The 20,236-nt window shown below is 47.7% G+C and overlaps 1 protein-coding gene across 5 annotated transcripts in view; it reads right to left on the bottom strand.

Moving 5' to 3' along the window:
* ZFR (zinc finger RNA binding protein) overlaps positions 1 to 20,236 on the bottom strand; it is a 176,985-nt gene that overhangs the window by 141,442 nt on the left and 15,307 nt on the right. For 4 of the 5 annotated variants that reach the window (XM_063960555.1, XM_063960523.1, XM_063960537.1 and 1 more), the window contains exon 4: positions 2,056 to 2,335. The exons of the other annotated variant lie outside the window; for it this stretch is intronic. In XM_063960555.1, the coding sequence (XP_063816625.1) occupies positions 2,056 to 2,335 (280 nt within the window). The remainder of the gene's footprint in view (positions 1 to 2,055; positions 2,336 to 20,236) is intronic. 5 annotated transcript variants of the gene reach the window in all.

Genomic DNA, 20,236 nt, shown 5'->3' with positions numbered 1-20,236 from the left:
CATCCTCGCCGTCTGACTCCACTTCGCCCTCCTCCCCCTCATCGTGTTCCGTGAGGTCTGGGATGGAATCGTCAGACTGCAACATAGCAGACACTGGAAAATCATAAGACATATGAAAATTATCCCGTTTGCCCAAAATGGATTTGGACCCTACGCAAGGCTGAGACGCCTCCGGTAGTTCTGGCGGTCTCACCCTAGACTCAGCTCTTAGCGTTTCTCGCTCCAGACGAGCAGCGGTCATTTCTGTCTGAAATTTCTCCAGTACATTTACTAACATACCCCACGGAGGGTCCGGTGATGAAATTGGTTGCAAAACCGGAGCAGAAATGGTATTCTGAACGGAATCCACAAAACATACGTTACATGTGGTAGATCCATCCGGTAACACACTGCCACATACTTTGCAAATATGCTTTTTAGTTTTTGCTGGTGTCTTACTCATTATGGCGACAGACAATACAATACACAAAACACAGACACCTGCACGGCTCAGTAAAATAGCAATAAGGTGGCTCTGTATATATATCTGGCCCAGTGCAATACACGTGGCCAGTACTATGAAATTTGATCCCAAATTCCCACGAACACCCCTGCGCCTCCGGTGGAGAAGAGATGTAGGACAGGAACGTTCTGGAATCACAGAGGAAGACACAGGAAGCTGTTAAAAATGGCTGCCCTGCTCTACTTATACATATAATCACAGTGCTGCATTCACTGATTATACTGTAATAATCCCTCTGCTGCTGCAGTATTTCACTGATATGTCCCCCCTGTAATGGCTGTTTATCTTATTACAGCGGCAGCGCAGCGTGTGGGCCCCCAGCGGGTATCGTAGAGCGCTATGTGCCTCGTGTGTCCCAGCGGTGGGCTCCTATATATAGCGTGTCAGCTACCCAGGTAGCGCTGCTGTTCCGAGGTGCCTGGCCGGAGGCTGTGGCCTAACGGGCGGGTACCTGAGCGGGGAGAGCCGCGGCGCCTGCACGGAGGTCTGTGCCGACCGTGCGGGCGCCTGAGTGGGGAGAGCCGCTGCGCCTGCACGGAGGTCTGTGCCGAACGTGCGGGCGTCTGAGTGGGGAGAGCCGCGGCGCCTGCACGGAGGTCCGTGCCGAACGTGCGGGCGTCTGAGTGGAGAGAGCCGCGTGCCTGCACGGAGGTTCTGAGCGGGCCGGAATGGGCGGGCGCCTGAGCGGGAAGATGCCGGAGGCTGAGAGGGGAGAGCCGCTCTGCCACTTGCCGTCACCCAGCACTATGTCCCCATACGTCGGGGCGGCAGCGGGAGCTGACCGCCCCGTTTCACATACCTCACTCCTGCAGACGTGCGGAGGCTCCGACGGGGCTTTTCAGTAAGCGCCGGCCAGCCAGTGCAGGAGGATGTGAGGGCTGTGAGGGAGCTCTTTCAGAGAGGCCCGACACGCCCGTGCTGCAATCAGCAGCTGCACTATCCCTGACCCTGCCTTTTGGAAGGGGGACAGGGATGTGTCAAACAGTAGAAAAAATAAAAATAAAAATGAAAAATAAAACTTTCTTCTGACTTCAGCTAAGCATGTGTTGCCACGTGCAGCACAGAAAAAACACTGAGTAAGTGCTCGGGGATATGGAGGGGTGGAGTGTTACTAAATTTAAATATTCAGTGCTGTGTTCCTACGGAAGCCCGTCCATATCCCAAGAGTACTCCAGTGACCCCTAGTGGATGAAAAAGAAAAACACTGAGGTCGTACACTGAGGTACTCGGGGATATGGAGGGGGGGGAGGGTCCTAAATTTAAATATTCAGTGCCCTTGTTCGGCTACGCCCGTCCATATCCCAAGAGTACTCCAGTGCCCCCTATGGATTCAAAGAAAAGGATTTACCTGGTAAGTACCAAAATCCTATTTTTTTGTGTTCATACTGTTTCTATACTGTGTAAGGCTTTGTGGTGCCATATAAAGGATGACAAATAACAGACAATTCCCAGGATAAAAGATTGTTCCATCACCACCAAAATATTGACATGAAAAACATCTAACACAAAAAATGAGATGAGACCAGTGGCAGAAGCAGATTGTGTAACGGTACCTGGTAATTTTGTGTTGTGACAGGAGGTGGCGGAGGCGGAGCCTCCTGCTGCCGCTGGGTGTAGCCGTAATCTGCTGCAGTATGAGCTGTCGGGTAGCCACCGTAAGCTGCGTTTGCAGCAGCTGCCACAGCGACAGGTGCAGGTCGGGCTACAGCTACTGTGGCTGGTGCAGGGGCATAGGCTGCTGTTACGGTGTGAGCAGCTACTGGAGCCTGATGAACGGTGTAGCTGCCCACGGTTGTTGGATGGGAATAGGCTACTCCCGACGCCGGCTGCTGGCTGATGAGAAATGAGAAAAGATATTCCATTAGCATTGACATCACCGGTATCCCACAGTCCTATGACACACAACTGTATATTGCATCTCCGCGTTCTCTCCAGGAACAATTTCACAAGCATTCAACCTAGCCACCCAGCATTACCCTACTCCAGGAGTCTGATGGGGCAAGCTCAGTGTTACGCTGTGCTTACATTACTGTGATGAGCACAATAATAGAGATCCACCCACCTTGAAGAGGCAGGGCGCGGTTTGGAAGGCGGGAACATTGCGGAGAGAGTAGGCGGAGAGAGCAGGTGTGCCGCATTGTGCCTCAGTGTGCATTGCTGGACACAAGTATTTCTGTGTCCATACAGCAAGTGGGCAATATCTGCAAGACTTTTTAAAAATTATTGAATTATTTGATTTAAAATTGTTAATCTCAACTACAAATCATAATAAAAGATTAACATTTTTCATTACTGTAAAGTATTACACTGGCCCCACCTCGCTGCGTCTTACTGCCACCCAGGTGGCAATATTTTCTGTGGAGAACACTACAACCATAACAGTCTAGTGTTAATTCTAGCACCCCTCTGCAGTTCCTCTTTTCCTGCCTTGAGTGTTGCTCTCTGCCCTGGTGCTTCTAGCACACTCTGACTTATAGCTCAATGCTGACATACATACAAAAGTGTGCTAGAAACACCAGAGCAGAGTCACAACCCAGGCAGGAAAGAGGAACACCAGCAGTTATGGCAGGTGCAGGGTGCCAGAATGAACACTAATTATCTCATGCTACAACTGCACCGTACGACATTCTGTAACCACGCCTGCAGTTGTACAATGGACACACTGTATATACACGGTGATAAACATTGACAAGCTGTTCTTACTTCCCAACGAATGGACAGGTTCAATATCAATTCAGCCTTCACCGTGTATAGGTGACAGATCTCCACGATTTCTCAGCCCAGCTATTCAATACGTAAAACTTGATGGAGATTTTATTTCACATAGTGAACTAAAATAAGAATTTACTTACCGATAATTCTATTTCTCGGAGTCCGTAGTGGATGCTGGGGTTCCTGAAAGGACCATGGGGAATAGCGGCTCCGCAGGAGACAGGGCACAAAAAAGTAAAGCTTTACTAGGTCAGGTGGTGTGCACTGGCTCCTCCCCCTATGACCCTCCTCCAGACTCCAGTTAGGTACTGTGCCCGGACGAGCATACACAATAAGGGAGGCATTTTGAATCCCGGGTAAGACTCATACCAGCCACACCAATCACACCGTACAACTTGTGATCTAAACCCAGTTAACAGTATGACAACAGAAAGGGCCTCTTAAAGATGGCTCCTTAACAATAACCCGAATTAGTTAACAATAACTATGTACAAGTATTGCAGATAATCCGCACTTGGGATGGGCGCCCAGCATCCACTACGGACTCCGAGAAATAGAATTATCGGTAAGTAAATTCTTATTTTCTCTATCGTCCTAAGTGGATGCTGGGGTTCCTGAAAGGACCATGGGGATTATACCAAAGCTCCCAAACGGGCGGGAGAGTGCGGATGACTCTGCAGCACCGAATGAGAGAACTCCAGGTCCTCCTTTGCCAGGGTATCAAATTTGTAAAATTTTACAAACGTGTTCTCCCCCGACCACGTAGCTGCTCGGCAGAGTTGTAATGCCGAGACCCCTCGGGCAGCCGCCCAAGATGAGCCCACCTTCCTTGTGGAGTGGGCTTTTACAGTTTTAGGCTGTGGCAGGCCTGCCACAGAATGTGCAAGTTGAATTGTGTTACAAATCCAACGAGCAATCGACTGCTTAGAAGCAGGTGCGCCCAACTTGTTGGGTGCATACAATATAAACAGCGAGTCAGATTTTCTGACTCCAGCCGTCCTTGCAATGTATATTTTTAAGGCTCTGACAACGTCCAACAACTTGGAGTCCTCCAAGTCGCTAGTGGCCGCAGGCACCACAATAGGTTGGTTCAGATGAAATGCTGATACCACTTTAGGGAGAAAATGCGGACGAGTCCGCAGTTCTGCCCTATCCGAATGGAAGATTAGATAAGGACTTTTATAAGATAAAGCCGCCAATTCAGATACTCTCCTGGCAGAGGCCAGGGCTAGTAACATAGTCACTTTCAATGTGAGATATTTCAAATCCACCTTTTTCAATGGTTCAAACCAATGGGATTTGAGGAAATCTAAAACTACATTTAGATCCCACGGTGCCACCGGAGGCACCACAGGAGGCTGTATATGCAGTACTCCCTTGACAAAAGTCTGGACCTCAGGGACAGAGGCCAATTCTTTTTGGAAGAATATTGACAGGGCCGAAATTTGAACCTTAATGGATCCCAATTTGAGACCCATAGATAATCCTGATTGCAGGAAATGTAGGAAACGACCCAGTTGGAATTCCTCCGTCGGAACCCTCCGATCCTCGCACCACGCTACATATTTTCGCCAAATGCGGTGATAATGTTTCACGGTGACTTCCTTCCGTGCCTTAATCAAGGTAGGAATGACTTCTTCTGGAATGCCTTTCCCTTTTAGGATCTGGCGTTCAACCGCCATGCCGTCAAACGCAGCCGCGGTAAGTCTTGAAAAAGACAGGGACCCTGCTGTAGCAGGTCCCTTCTCAGAGGTAGAGGCCACGGTTCGTCCGTGAGCATCTCTTGAAGTTCCGGATACCAAGTCCTTCTCGGCCAATCCGGAACCACTAGTATTGTTCTTACTCTTCTTTGCCGTATGATCTTCAATACCTTTGGTATGAGCGGCAGAGGAGGAAACACATACACTGACTGGTACACCCAAGGAGTTACCAGTGCGTCCACAGCTATTGCCTGTGGATCTCTTGACCTGGCGCAATATTTGTCCAGTTTTTTGTTGAGGCGAGACGCCATCATGTCTACAATTGGTCTTTCCCAACGGTCTATTAACATGTTGAAGACTTCTGGATGTAGACCCCACTCTCCCGGATGAAGATCGTGTCTGCTGAGGAAGTCTGCTTCCCAGTTGTCCACGCCCGGGATGAACACTGCTGACAGTGCTATCACGTGATTCTCCGCCCAGCGAAGAATCTTGGCAGCTTCTGCCATTGCACTCCTGCTTCTTGTGCCGCCCTGCCTGTTTACATGGGCGACCGCCGTGATGTTGTCCGACTGAATCAACACCGGCTTTCCTTGCAGGAGAAGTTCCGCCTGGCTTAGAGCATTGTAGATTGCTCTTAGTTCCAGAATGTTTATGTGAAGAGATTTTTCCAGACTCGTCCATACTCCCTGGAAGTTTCTTCCTTGTGTGACTGCTCCCCAGCCTCTCAGGCTGGCGTCCGTGGTCACCAGGATCCAATCCTGAATGCCGAATCTGCGGCCTTCTAATAGGTGAGCCTTCTGCAACCACCACAGAAGTGACACCCTTGTCTTTGGTGACAGGGTTATTCGCAGGTGCATCTGCAGATGCGACCCTGACCATTTGTCCAACAGATCCCTTTGGAATATTCTTGCATGGAATCTGCCGAATGGAATTGCTTCGTAAGAAGCCACCATTTTTCCCAGGACTCTTGTGCATTGATGTACTGACACTTTTCCTGGTTTTAGGAGGTTCCTGACCAGATCGGATAACTCCTTGGCTTTTTCCTCTGGAAGGAAAACCTTTTTCTGAACCGTGTCCAGAATCATTCCTAGGAACAGCAGACGAGTTGTCGGGATTAAATGGGATTTTGGAATATTCAGAATCCACCCGTGTTGTCTTAGCACCTCTTGAGATAGTGCTAAAGCTGTCTCCAGCTGTTCTCTGGACCTTGCCCTTATTAGGAGATCGTCCAAGTATGGGATAACTAATACGCCTTTTCTTCGAAGAAGAATCATCATCTCGGCCATTACCTTGGTAAAGACCCGAGGCGCCGTGGACAATCCGAACGGCAGCGTCTGAAACTGATAGTGACAGTTTTGAACAATGAACCTGAGGTACCCCTGGTGTGCGGGGTAAATCGGAACGTGTAGATACGCATCCTTGATGTCCAAGGATACCATAAAGTCCCCTTCTTCCAGGTTCGCTATCACTGCTCTGAGTGACTCCATCTTGAACTTGAACTTTTTTATGTAGAGGTTCAAGGACTTCAGATTTAGAATAGGCCTTACCGAGCCATCCGGCTTCGGTACCACAAATAGAGTGGAATAATACCCCTTTCCTTGTTGTAATAGGGGTACTTTGACTATCACCTGCTGAGCGTACAGCTTGTGAATGGCTTCCAACACCCTCTCCCTTTCGGAAGAGACGGTTGGTAAGGCAGACTTCAGGAAACGATGAGGAGGATCCGTCTCTAATTCCAACCTGTACCCCTGAGATATTATCTGCAGGATCCAGGGGTCTACCTGCGAGTGAGCCCACTGCGCGCTGTAATTTTTGAGACGGCCCCCCACTGTCCCCGAGTCCGCTTGAGAGGCCCCAGCGTCATGCTGAGGTTTTTGCAGGAGCCGGGGAGGGCTTCTGTTCCTGGGAAGGAGCTGCCTGTTGGTGTCTCTTCCCTCTTCCTCTGCCTCGTGGCAGGTACGACAAGCCCTTTGCTCTCTTATTTTTGTAGGAGCGAAAAGGCTGCGGTTGAAAGGTCGGTGCCTTTCTCTGTTGGGGAGTGACTTGAGGTAAAAAAGTGGATTTCCCGGCAGTAGCCGTGGCCACCAAGTCTGATAGACCAACTCCAAATAACTCCTCCCCTTTATACGGCAAAACCTCCATGTGACGTTTTGAATCCGCATCGCCTGTCCACTGTCGTGTCCATAAGGCTCTTCTGGCTGAAATGGACATAGCACTCACCCGAGATGCCAGTGTGCAAATATCCCTCTGTGCATCACGCATATAGATAAATGCATCCTTTATTTGTTCTAACGACAGTAAAACATTGTCCCTATCTAGGGTATCAATATTTTCAATCAGGGATTCTGACCAAACTACTCCAGCACTGCACATCCAGGCAGTTGCTATAGCTGGTCGTAGTATAACACCTGCATGTGTGTATATATTCTTTTGAATAACTTCCATCTTTCTATCTGATGGATCCTTAAGTGCGGCCGTCTCAGGAGAGGGTAACGCCACTTGTTTGGATAAGCGTGTGAGCGCCTTGTCCACCTTAGGGGGTGTTTCCCAGCGCGCCCTAACCTCTGGCGGGAAAGGGTATAATGCCAATAACTTTTTTGAAATTATCAACTTTTTATCAGGAGCAACCCACGCTTCATCACACACGTCATTTAATTCTTCTGATTCAGGAAAAACTGTTTGTAGTTTTTTCACACCATACATAATACCCTGTTTTACGGTATCTGTAGTATCAGCTAAATGTAACGTCTCCTTCATTGCCAAAATCATATAACGTGTGGCCCTACTGGAAAATACGTTTGAATTTCTACCGTCGTCACTGGAATCAGTGCCCGTGTCTGGGTCTGTGTCGACCGACTGAGGCAAAGGGCGTTTTACAGCCCCTGACGGTGTTTGAGGCGCCTGGACAGGCATTAATTGATTGTCCGGCCGCCTCATGTCCTCAACTGACTGTTTAAGGGAAGATAAACCATCACGTAATTCCACAAATAAAGGCATCCATTCTGGTGTCGACCCCCTGGGGGGTGACATCTGCATATTTGGCAATTGCTCCGCCTCCACACCAATATCGTCCTCATACATGTCGACACCACGTACCGACACACACCGCAAACTCACAGGGAATGCTCTAATGAAGACAGGACCCACTAGCCCTTTTGGGGAGACAGAGGGAGAGTCTGCCAGCACACACCACAAAGCGCTATATATACAAGGGATATCCTTATATTAAGTGCTCCCTTATAGCTGCTTTAATATATATATATATAGCCATTAATGTGCCCCCCCTCTCTGTTTTACCCTGTTTCTGTAGTGCAGTGCAGGGGAGAGACCTGGGAGCCGTTCTGACCAGCGGAGCTGTGACAGAAAATGGCGCCGTGTGCTGAGGAGATAGGCCCCGCCCCTTTTTCGGCGGGTTCTTCTCCCGCTATTTTTCCAGTCAGGCAGGGGTTAAATATCTCCATATAGCCCCTATGGGCTATATGTGAGGTATTTTTAGCCTTGTATAAGGTTTATATTTGCCTCTCAGAGCGCCCCCCCCCAGCGCTCTGCACCCTCAGTGACTGCCCAGTGAAGTGTGCTGAGAGGAAAATGGCGCACAGCTGCAGTGCTGTGCGCTACCTTATGAAGACTGAGGAGTCTTCAGCCGCCGGTTTCCGGACCTCTTCACGCTTCAGCATCTGCAAGGGGGTCGGCGGCGCGGCTCCGGGACCGGACTCCACGGCTGGGCCTGTGTTCGATCCCTCTGGAGCTAATGGTGTCCAGTAGCCAAGCAGCAAATCCACTCTGCATGCAGGTGAGTTTACTACTTTCCCCCTAAGTCCCACGTTGCAGTGATCCTGTTGCCAGCAGGACTCACTGTAAAGAAAAAAAACCTAAACTAAACTTTCTCTAAGCAGCTCTTTAGGAGAGCCACCTAGATTGCACCCTTCTCGTTCGGGCACAAAATCTAACTGGAGTCTGGAGGAGGGTCATAGGGGGAGGAGCCAGTGCACACCACCTGACCTAGTAAAGCTTTACTTTTTTGTGCCCTGTCTCCTGCGGAGCCGCTATTCCCCATGGTCCTTTCAGGAACCCCAGCATCCACTTAGGACGATAGAGAAATACTGCCTATTCATTCCCTTCCTCGGTCCTCAAGTACCCCAACAGTTCACGTTTTCCAGGTCACCTAGCAGTTGAACAGGTGTATTCATTACTCATTGACACATTTTAAAAGACCCACAGGTGGAGCAAATTATTTCACTTGCAATCCTGTGAGGAGATCTGGAAAACATGAACTGTTGGGAGTACTTGAGGACCACTGGAAAAAGGTGGAAAAAAAATGAAAATGAAAAAAGGTGACAGAAAACACACAGATCCTAAATAACTCTAAAACCTACTTTTACGTATTTAGGGGATTAGGGGATTTACAAAAGCAAAAGTGGCACACACACACACCCCATACTGGGATATGGTCCTTAGGCAGACAGCCATTAGGTAGACATGAGTGTTTCACATTTTTCTTTTTTTTTTAACTTTTTCATACTTTACGATCCACATGGACTACGATTGGGAATAGTAACCTTGCCCAACAGACACTGTGCACTAATTGGGGTTCCCGGTCACTTTACAAAAAAACAAAAACTCACATTGACCTTTTCCAGGTGTTGACCTAGTGCCTGTCGACCAATAGTGGTCGACCTAATGAGTGTCGCCCTAAATAGGACGGACCCAATGAACCAATTCCCACCACACTGTGCTCACTATGACCAGCGGCCCATTACTGCTAAGTGGCTGGCTTACGGTTGATTACAGCAGTCTGCAACCAAACTTAAAGGTTTTGTTAATAAAAGAAACCAATGAAGAAATCCTAAATTTGTTTGAATTGTGCACTCACCATTTGAAGAATAAGAGTTCTTTATTTAATAGGCAATATACTCACAAAAAACATTGCACATATGCACCTTTTGCTAATGTCGACGTTTCGGTCCACTAGGGACCTTCCTCAGGACAGACAACTGTGCATCCTTGAAGCAGCTCAGCCAAAAGCATTCTGCTTTTGGTTGAGCTGCTTCAAGGATGCACAGTTGTCTGTTCTGAGGAAGGTCCCTAGTGCACCGAAACGTCGACATTTGCACCTTTTGCTATGTTTTTTGTGTGTATATTGCCTATTAAATAAAGAACTCTTATTCTTCAAATGGTGAGTGTGCAATCAAACAAATTTTATATGGAAGGATCTTTTGATCTCTATTGGAGTACCCCGCTGTTGTTCTAAGCTATATGGAGTGCGGACATTATGTTTGGAGAAAATATGTGTATGTATGTATGTATGTATGTGTGTATGTGTGTATGTGTGTATGTGTGTATGTGTGTATGTGTGTATGTATGTATGTATGTATGTGTGTATATATATATATACATACATACATACACACACATACATACACACACACATACATACATACATATATTATATATATATATATTATATATATATATATATATATATATATATATATATATATATATATATATATATATATATATATACACACACACACACACACACATACACACACTGCTCAAAAAAAATAAAGGGAACACTTCAACAACATATCCTAGATCTGAATGATATATTCTTATTAAATACTTTGTTCTTTACATAGTTGAATGTGCCGACAACAAAATCACACAAAAATTATCAATGGAAATCAAATTTATTAACACATGGAGGTCTGGATTTGGAGTCACACAGAATTAAAGTGGAAAAACACACTACAGGCTGATCCAGCTTTGATGTAATGTCCTTAAGACAAGTCAAAATGAGGCTCAGTAGTGTGTGTGGCCTCCACGTGCCTGTATGACCTCCCTACAACGCCTGGGCATGCTCCTGATGAGGTGGCGGATTGTCTCCTGAGGGATCTCCTCCCTGACCTGGACTAAAGCATCCGCCAACTCCTGGACAGTCTGTGGTGAAACGTGGCGTTGGTGGATGGAGACATGTCCCAGATGTGCTCAATTGGATTCAGGTCTGGGGAACGGGCGGGCCAGTCCATAGCATCAATGCCTTCGTCTTGCAGGAACTGCTGACACACTCCAGCCACGAGGTCTAGCATTGTCTTGCATTAGGAGGAACCCAGGGCCAACCGCACCAGAATATGGTCTCACAAGGGGTCTGAGGATCTCATCTCGGTACCTAATGGCAGTCAGGCTACCTCTGGCGAGCACATGGAGGGCTGTGCAGCCCCCCAAAGAAATGCCACCCCACACCATTACTGACCCACTGCCAAACCGGTCATGCTGGAGGATGATGCAGGCAACAGGCCACAGGCAACAGAACGTTCTCCTTGGTGTCCTTGGCATCTTGGTGTTCTCTGGCAAATGCCAAACGTCCTTCACAGTGTTGGGCTGTAAGCACAACCCCGACCTGTGGACGTCGGCCCCTTATACCACCCTCATGGAGTCTGTTTCTGATCGTTTGAGTAGACACCCGCACATTTGTGGCTTGCTGGAGGTCATTTTGCAGGGCTCTGGCAGTGCTTCTCCTGTTCCTCCTTGCACAAAGGCGGAGGTAGCGGTCTCCTGATGTACTGGCCTGTCTCCTGGTAGCGCCTCCATGCTCTGGACACTACGCCGACAGACACAGCAAACCTTCTTGCCACAGCTCGCATTGATGTGCCATCCAGGATGAGCTGCACTACCTGAGCCACTTGTGTGGGTTGTAGACTCCGTCTCATGCTACCACTAGAGTGAAAGCACCGCCAGCTTTCAAAAGTGAACAAAACATCAGCCAGAAAGCATAGGAGCTGACAAGTGGTATGTGGTCACCACCTGCAGAACAACTCCTTTATTGGGGGTGTCTTGCTAATTGCCTATAATTTCCACCTGTTGTCTATTCCATTTGCACAACAGCATGTGAAATTGATTGTCAATCAGTGTTGCTTCCTAAGTGGACAGTTTGATTTCACAGAAGAGTCATTCACTTGGAGTTACATTGTGTTGTTTAAGTGTTCCCTTTATTTTTTTGAGCAGTGATTTTATAGATATATATCTCTATATATCTCTCTATATCTATATATCTACTGATGTGAATGTGAGATAGCTAAACACAGGAGTACACAAATGCTACGGCCATAAGGTCACCCTTGCATCAAGCAGCAGTTGTCAACTGCACAGCAACATCATACAAGATGACGGGCCTACAACTCACCCACGAGGGCATATTAGCACCTCAACAAAACCCCAAGCACTTTTCACAGCCTATGAAATGAGCAGGGGCCTATACAATATGTAGTTCTATAGGTTACAAGAGTTGGACTACAATTGCCTGCTGCTGAGGAGAACTCAAACAAGGACATAATGGGATAGTAAGGAAGGCAGCCAAGCGTAACCAGCAACACATTGGAGTGTGCATAATGTGGAAATGTACACTGCCTTCATTCTGGCATTGTGGTAACAAGCCCAGTAACTCGATCAATGCTCTGGTGATGTAGTGAGCAGAGGCAAGAACACCATGAGAGCGTCATGTCATATGGTCTGCAGATCACAGAGGACAAGTCCTCCTGTACAACAGCATTAGTCACTGCTTGTCTGCAGCTACAGCCCTCATCTTCACTAATGCTGTGGTTATAAAGAAGCCGAGAAGTTGAAAAGGCTGATCAAAAAATAATGGGGGATTATTGAAGGGAGATCTTCCCTTTCATTACAGAAGGTTTGATCTCTGCTACCTGTAGCTGATGGGAATGTGCTATACTGTGACAGCATATTATAATGACAGCTAATCTGTCAAGTGCTGTCACACTGTAACACATTATAACACGCTGTAAGTGTGGCATGAAACAGGGACGCTGGAAACATGAACTGCACCAAAGTCTTTCTAAGAACGTATTGCGGCTGTCTAATATTAAAATAAGGTAAGGAAATCGGAAAAATAAGATTTTACTCACCGGTAAATCTATTTCTCGTAGTCCGTAGTGGATGCTGGGACTCCGTAAGGACCATGGGGATTAGCGGCTCCGCAGGAGACTGGGCACAACTAAAGAAAGCTTTAGGACTACCTGGTGTGCACTGGCTCCTCCCACTAAGACCCTCCTCCAGACCTCAGTTAGGATACTGTGCTTGGAAGAGCTGACACAATAAGGAAGGATTTTGAATCCCGGGTAAGACTCATACCAGCCACACCAATCACACCGTATAACTCGTGATACTATACCCAGTTAACAGTATGATAACAACTGAGACTCTCAACAGATGGCTCAACAATAACCCTTTAGTTAGGCAATAACTATATACAAGTATTGCAGACAATCCGCACTTGGGATGGGCGCCCAGCATCCACTACGGACTACGATATAAATAGATTTACCGGTGAGTAAAATCTTATTTTCTCTAACGTCCTAAGTGGATGCTGGGACTCCGTAAGGACCATGGGGATTATACCAAAGCTCCCAAACGGGCGGGAGAGTGCGGATGACTCTGCAGCACCGAATGAGCAAACTCTAGGTCCTCCTCAGCCAGGGTATCAAACTTGTAGACTCTTGCAAGAGTGTTTTAACCCGACCAAGTAACAGCTCGGCAAATTTGTAAAGCCGAGACCCCTCGGGCAGTCGCCCAAGAAGAGCCCACTTTCCTTGTGGAATGGGCTTTCACAGATTTAGGGTGCGGCATTCCAGCCGCAGAATGTGCAAGTTGAATCGTGCTACAGATCCAGCGAGCAATAGTCTGCTTAGAAGCAGGAGCACCTAGCTTGTTGGGTGCATACAGGATAAATAGCGAGTCAGTTTTCCTGACTCCAGCCGTCCTGGAAACATACTTTTCAGGGCCCTGACTACGTCCAGAAAACTTGGAATCCTCCAAGTCCCAAGTAGCCGCAGGCACCACAATAGGTTGGTTCACATGAAAAACTGATACCACCTTGGGAAGGAATTGGGAACGAGTCCTCAATTCCGCCTTATCCATATAGAATACAGATAAGGCATTTGTATGACAAAGCCGCCAATTCTGATACACGCCTGGCCGACGCCACGGCCCACAGCATGACCACTTTCCACGTGAGGTATTGTAGCTCCACGGATTTAAGTGGCTCAACTCAATGCGACTTCAGGAAATCCAACACTACGTTGAGATCCCACGGTGCCACTGGAGGCACAAACGGGGGCTGACTATGCAGCACTCCCTTAACAAAAGTCTGAACTTCAGGCAGTGAAGCCAGTTCTATTTTGGAAGAAAATCGATAGAGCCGAAATCTGGACCTTAATGGAACCCAATTTTAGGCCCATAGTCACCTCTGACTTGTAGGAAGTGCAGAAAACGACCTAGCTGAAATTCCTCCTTTTGGGCCTTACTGGCCTCACAGCACGCAACATATTACCGCCATATGCGGTGATAATGGTTTGCGTTCACTTCTTTCCTAGCTTTAAATAGCGTAGGGATAACTTCCTCCGGAATGCCCTTTTCCTTCAGGATCCGGCGTTCAACCGCCATGCCGTCAAGCGCAGCCGCGGTACGTCTTGGAACAGACAGGCCCCCTGCTGCAGCAGGTCCTGTCTGAGCGGCAGAGGCCATGGGTCCTCTGAGATCATTTCTTGGAGTTCTGGGTACCAAGCTCTTCTTGGCCACCCGTACCAATGAGTATAGTTCTTACTCCTCTCCTTCTTATTATTCTCATTACCCTGGGTATGAGAGGCAGAGAAGGGAACACATACACCGACTGGTACACCCACGGTGTTACCAGAGCGTCTACAGCTATCGCCTGAAGGTCCCTTGACCTGGCGCAATATCTTTTTAGCTTTTTGTTGAGGCGGGACGCCATCCTGTCCACCTGTGGCCTTTCCCCACGGTGTACAATCATTTGGAAGACTTCTGGATGAAGTCCCCCCTCTCTCGGGTGGAGGTCGTGTCTGCTGAGAAAGTTCTCAGTTGTCCACTCCGGGAATGAACACTGCTGACAGTGCTAACACATGATTTTCCGCCCATCGGAGAATCCTTGTGGCTTCTGCCATCGCCATCCTGCTTCTTGTGCCGCCCTGTCGGTTTACATGAGCGACCGCCGTGATGTTGTCTGACTGGATCAACACCGGCCGGTGTTGAAGCAGGGGTCTAGCCTGACTTAGGGCATTGTAAATGGCCCAAAGTTCCAGAACATTTATGTGTAGGGAAGTCTCCTGACGTTTTCCATAGGCCTTGGAAGTTTCTTCCCTGTGTGACTGCCCCCAAGCCTTGAAGGCTGGCATCCGTGGTCACCAGGACCCAGTCCTGTATGCCGAATCTGCGGCCCCCTTGAAGATGTGCAGTCACCACCACAGCGACACCCTGGCCCTTGGAGACAGGGTTATCCGCCGATGCATCTGAGAATGCGACCCGGACCACCTTGTCCAACAGATCCTTGCATGGGACTTGGCGCATGGAAATTCTTCGTAAGAAGCTACCATCTTTCCCAAGGCTCGCGTGCATAGATGCACCGATACCTGTATTTGTATTAGGAGGTATCCGTCTAGAGACGCCAACTCCTTGGACTTCTCCTCCGGGAGAAACCCTTTTTATCCTGTTCTGTGTCCAGAACCATACCCAGGAACAGTAGACGCGTCGTAGGAACCAGCAGTGACTTTGGAATATTCAGAATCCAGCCGTGCTGTTGCAGCACTTCCCGAGATAGTGCTACTCCGACGAACAACTGCTCCCTGGACCTCGCCTTTATAAGGAGATCGTCAAAGTACAGGATAAGTACTTCGGCCATTACCTTGGTAAATACCCTCGGTGCCGGGGACAGACCAACGGCAACGTCTGGAATTGGTAATGACAATCCTGTACCACAATTTTGAGGTACACCTGGTGACGAGGGTAAATAGGGACATGCAGGTAAGTATCCTTGATGTCCAGTGATACCCTGAATTTTTCCAGGCTTGCAATAATCGCCCTCAGCGATTCCATTTTGAACTTGAACCTTCGTATATAAGTGTTCAAGGATTTCAATTTTAGAATGGGTCTCACCGAACCGTCTGGTTTCAGTACCACAACATTTTGTAATAGTAACCCCGGCCTTGTTGAAAGAGGGGTACCTTGATTTCACCTGCTGGAAGTACAGCTTGTGAATTGCCGCCAGTACTACCTTTCTCCGAGGGCAGCAGGCAAGGCTGATGTGAGGCAACGGCGAGGGGGAGTCGTCTCGAACTCCAGCCTGTATCCCTGTGATACTACTTGCAGAACCTAGGGATCCACCTGTGGGCAAGCCCATTGGTCCCTGTAGTTCCCGAGACGCGCCCCCACCGCACTTGTCTCCACCTGTGGAGCCCAAGCGTCATGCGGTGGATCCAGAGGAAGCGAGGGAAGATATTTGATCCTGGAACTGGCTGACTGGTGCAGCTTTTTCCTTCTTCCCTTGTCTCTGCGCAGAAAGGAAGCGCCTTTGACCCGCTTGCTTTTCTGAAGCCGAAAGGACTGTACCTGAAAATACGGTGCTCTCTTTAAGCTTTTGTGAGGAAACCTGAGGTAAAAAAATTTCTTCCCAGCTGTTGCTGTGGATACGAGGTCCCAGAGACCATCCCTAAACAATTCATCACCCTTATAAAGGCAGAATCCCATGTGCCTTTTAAATGCAGCATCACCTGTCCACTGCCGGGTTTCTACTACCCTCCTGGCAGAATTGACATTGCATTAATTCTGGATGCCAGCCGGCAAATATCCCTCTGTGCATCCTTTATATATAAGACAACGTCTTAAATATGCTCAATGTTAGCAAATATTATTATCCCTGTCTTAGCGTATTAATATTATCTGACAGGGTGTCAGACCACGCTGCAGCAGCACTATTTATGCTGAGGCAATTGCAGGTTTCAGTATATAACCTGAGTGTGTAAATACAGACTTCAGGATAGCCTCCTGCTTTTTATCAGCAGGTTCCTTCAAGGTGGCCGTATCCTAAGACGGCAGTGCCACCTTTTTACAAACGTGTGAGCGCCTTATCCACCCTAAGGGATATCCCCCAACGTGACCTATCCTCTGGCGGGAAAGGGTACGCCATCAGTAACTTTTTAGAAATAACCAGTTTCTTATCGGGGGAAACCACGCTTCTTTACACACTTCATTCATTCATCTGATGGGGGAACAAAACAGTGGCTGTTTTTTCTCCCCAAAAATAAAACCCCTTTTATGTGGTACTTGGGTTTATGTCAGAAAATGCATAACACATTTTTCATTGCCGAGATCATGTAACGGATGTTCCTAGTGGATTGTGTATATGTCTCAACCTCGTCGACACTGGAGTCAGACTCCGTGTCGACATCTGTGTCTGCCATCTGAGGTAACGGGCGTTGTTTTGAGCCCCTGATGGCCTTTGAGACGCCTGGGCAGACGCGGGCTGAGAAGCCGGCTGTCCCACAGCTGTTACGTCATCCAGCCTTTTATGTAAGGAGTTGACACTGTCGGTTAATACCTTCCACCTATCCATCCACTCTGGTGTCGGCCCCACAGGGGGTGACATCCCATTTATCGGCCTCTGCTCCGCCTCCACGTAACCTTCCTCATCCAACATGTCGACACAGCCGTACCGACACACCGCACACACACAGGGAATGCTCTGACTGAGGACAGGACCCCACAAAGTCCTTTGGGGAGACCGAGAGAGAGTATGCCAGCACACACCAGAGCGCTATATAATGCAGGGATTAACACTATAATTGAGTGATTTTTCCCCAAATAGCTGCTTGTATACATATATTGCGCCTAAATTTAGTGCCCCCCCTCTCTTTTTAACCCTTTGAGCCTGAAAACTACAGGGGAGAGCCTGGGGAGCTGTCTTCCAGCTGCACTGTGAAGAGAAAATGGCGCCAGTGTGCTGAGGGAGAAGCCCCGCCCCCTTTTCGGCGGACTTTCTCCCGCTTTTTCTGTGATACTGGCAGGGGTAATTTTACATCTATATAGCCTCTGGGACTATATATGATGTATATTTTGCCAGCCAAGGTGTTATTTATGCCCTCAGGGCGCCCCCCCCCCAGCGCCCTGCACCCATCAGTGACCGAAGTGTGAGGTGTACATGAGGAGCAATGGCGCACAGCTGCAGTGCTGTGCGCTACCTTGGTGAAGACCGAAGTCTTCTGCCGCCGATTTTCCGGACCTTCTTCGTGCTTCTGGCTCTGTAAGGGGGACGGCGGCGCGGCTCCGGGAACGAACACCAAGGTCGGGTCCTGCGGTCGATCCCTCTGGAGCTAATGGTGTCCAGTAGCCTAAGAAGCCCAAACTACCACCTGTTAGGTAGGTTCGCTTCTTCTCCCCTTAGTCCCTCGCTGCAGTGAGTCTGTTGCCAGCAGATCTCACTGAAAATAAAAAACCTAAATATACTTTCTTTCTAGGTGCTCAGGAGAGCCCCTAGTGTGCATCCAGCTCAGCCAGGCACAGAAATCTAACTGAGGTCTGGAGGAGGGTCTTAGTGGGAGGAGCCAGTGCACACCAGGTAGTCCTAAAGCTTTCTTTAGTTGTGCCCAGTCTCCTGCGGAGCCGCTAATCCCCATGGTCCTTACGGAGTCCCAGCATCCACTTAGGACGTTAGAGAAATAGAAATAGATGAGGTGGGGAGGCCCTTAAGGGTCAAGGCAATTTTTTTATTGATCTAAAACACCACTTTAGACCTCAACATAAGGGCACCCAAACGGCACTTTAAATGACCTTTATGGGCACGATCAGCGCAGGGAAAAAAAAAAAAAAAAACTGAATCGTGCTCCATGATCTCCCCTCACTTTTGATGGGCATCGAGGGTGCAAAACAATTGAATATTGCCCTAAAGGTGGTATCCAATTGCTACATTGTGCCCAAGTGATGGGAGTTCCCAGGGCAATATTCAATTGTTCTTTATCACACCAATAAGTGTTGGGTAACACGACCAAACTTATAGGCGTGACGCAAAAAGTAACTTTTCGCTCTTTTCAGCTTGCCACTCCCCTGTGGGGTGCAAGCTGAAATGGCGGCACCGACTGTGTCCACACGGAGAAACAACTGAATAGCTCCATTGGGTGCCTTCTACAGGTGATAAAACAACTGAATACCACCCAAAGGGGCCGACTCAATTATTTTGATCGTTTAAAAATTCAATCTAAATGGGACTGTTTAGACTCCAATCCAATTGATGTTTGGGCACCCATGCATAGCGCGCATGTTGCACACAAACAGACAGGGTTTAGCGGTGTAAAATGATTAAACCCATCTAAAGTCCTGCTTAGGCGCCCAAACTCACGGTCGCATGCCTAAGGTGCCAAGTAAGCACACATTTCCTTCTCGCACCCCAGGAGGCTGCGAGAAGGAAATATCATCCCCGCGGCTACTGGGCGTCTAAACGGAGCAACAATTGAATTGCTCCGTTTTGCGCCCTCTAGTGGTTTCAGCTGGGTAAAACAATTGAATTGCCCCTTAAACGAGCCCATGATAATATATACCCATTCTGGTGCACACACTGATCAGCTACGTAACTATAACTAGAAATATGGCAGATTATTTTCTTTGCACTTAGCGGTTCATTCACATGTGCGCTGGGAAAAAGCATAAGACACGTATCAATGATACTTCATGTATAACGCTTCCACTGATCTAATCTACTTTATTTTAACAGTGTTAACTTATTTCTGCACTAACATTTCAATTGCAGTGCTACAATATGACCACAAAGTGGTGGGGACGATTTTTTGCCTCAAAACACGCTCCGAAATTGTCTGTTTTTTTTTTATGAGTGGATTGGGTGAAGAACATTAATTTAACCCTAGCCAAAATGATTTGTTTCTAAAAAAAAAAATTATACAGGTTGAGTATCCCATATCCAAATATTCCGAACTACGGACTTTTTTGAGTGAGAGAGTGAAACCTTTGTTTTTTGATGGCTCAATGTACACAAACTTTGTTTAATACACAAAGTTATTAAAAATATTGTATTAAATTACCTTCAGGCTGTGTGTATAAGGTGTATATGAAACATAAATGAATTGTGTGAATGTAGACACACTTTGTTTAATGCACAAAGCTATAAAAAATATTGGCTAAAATTACCTTCAGGCTGTGTGTATAAGGTGTAAATGTAACAAATGTATTCTGTGCTTAGATTTAGGTCCCATCACCATGATCTCATTATGGTATGCAATTATTCCAAAATACGGAAAAATCCCATATCCAAAATACCTCTGGACCCAAGCATTTTGGATAAGGGATACTCAACCTGTATATATTCCCCCCACCAAAAAACAAACAAACATTGAACCATTGTAGCTTTCATTTTGAAAGCTGGGACAGCCTCCAGGTATACAGGGGGGGTCTGGTGGTGGCTTGGGGGGGTTCATTTACTCCACTCCCCAGCGGCTGTTATTGTCTG

This window comes from Pseudophryne corroboree, chromosome 1 (assembly GCF_028390025.1).
Source record: "Pseudophryne corroboree isolate aPseCor3 chromosome 1, aPseCor3.hap2, whole genome shotgun sequence".
Taxonomy (NCBI): domain Eukaryota; kingdom Metazoa; phylum Chordata; class Amphibia; order Anura; family Myobatrachidae; genus Pseudophryne; species Pseudophryne corroboree.
Note: the sequence above shows the minus strand (reverse complement) of the source record. Positions and strands in the feature narration are given on the sequence as shown.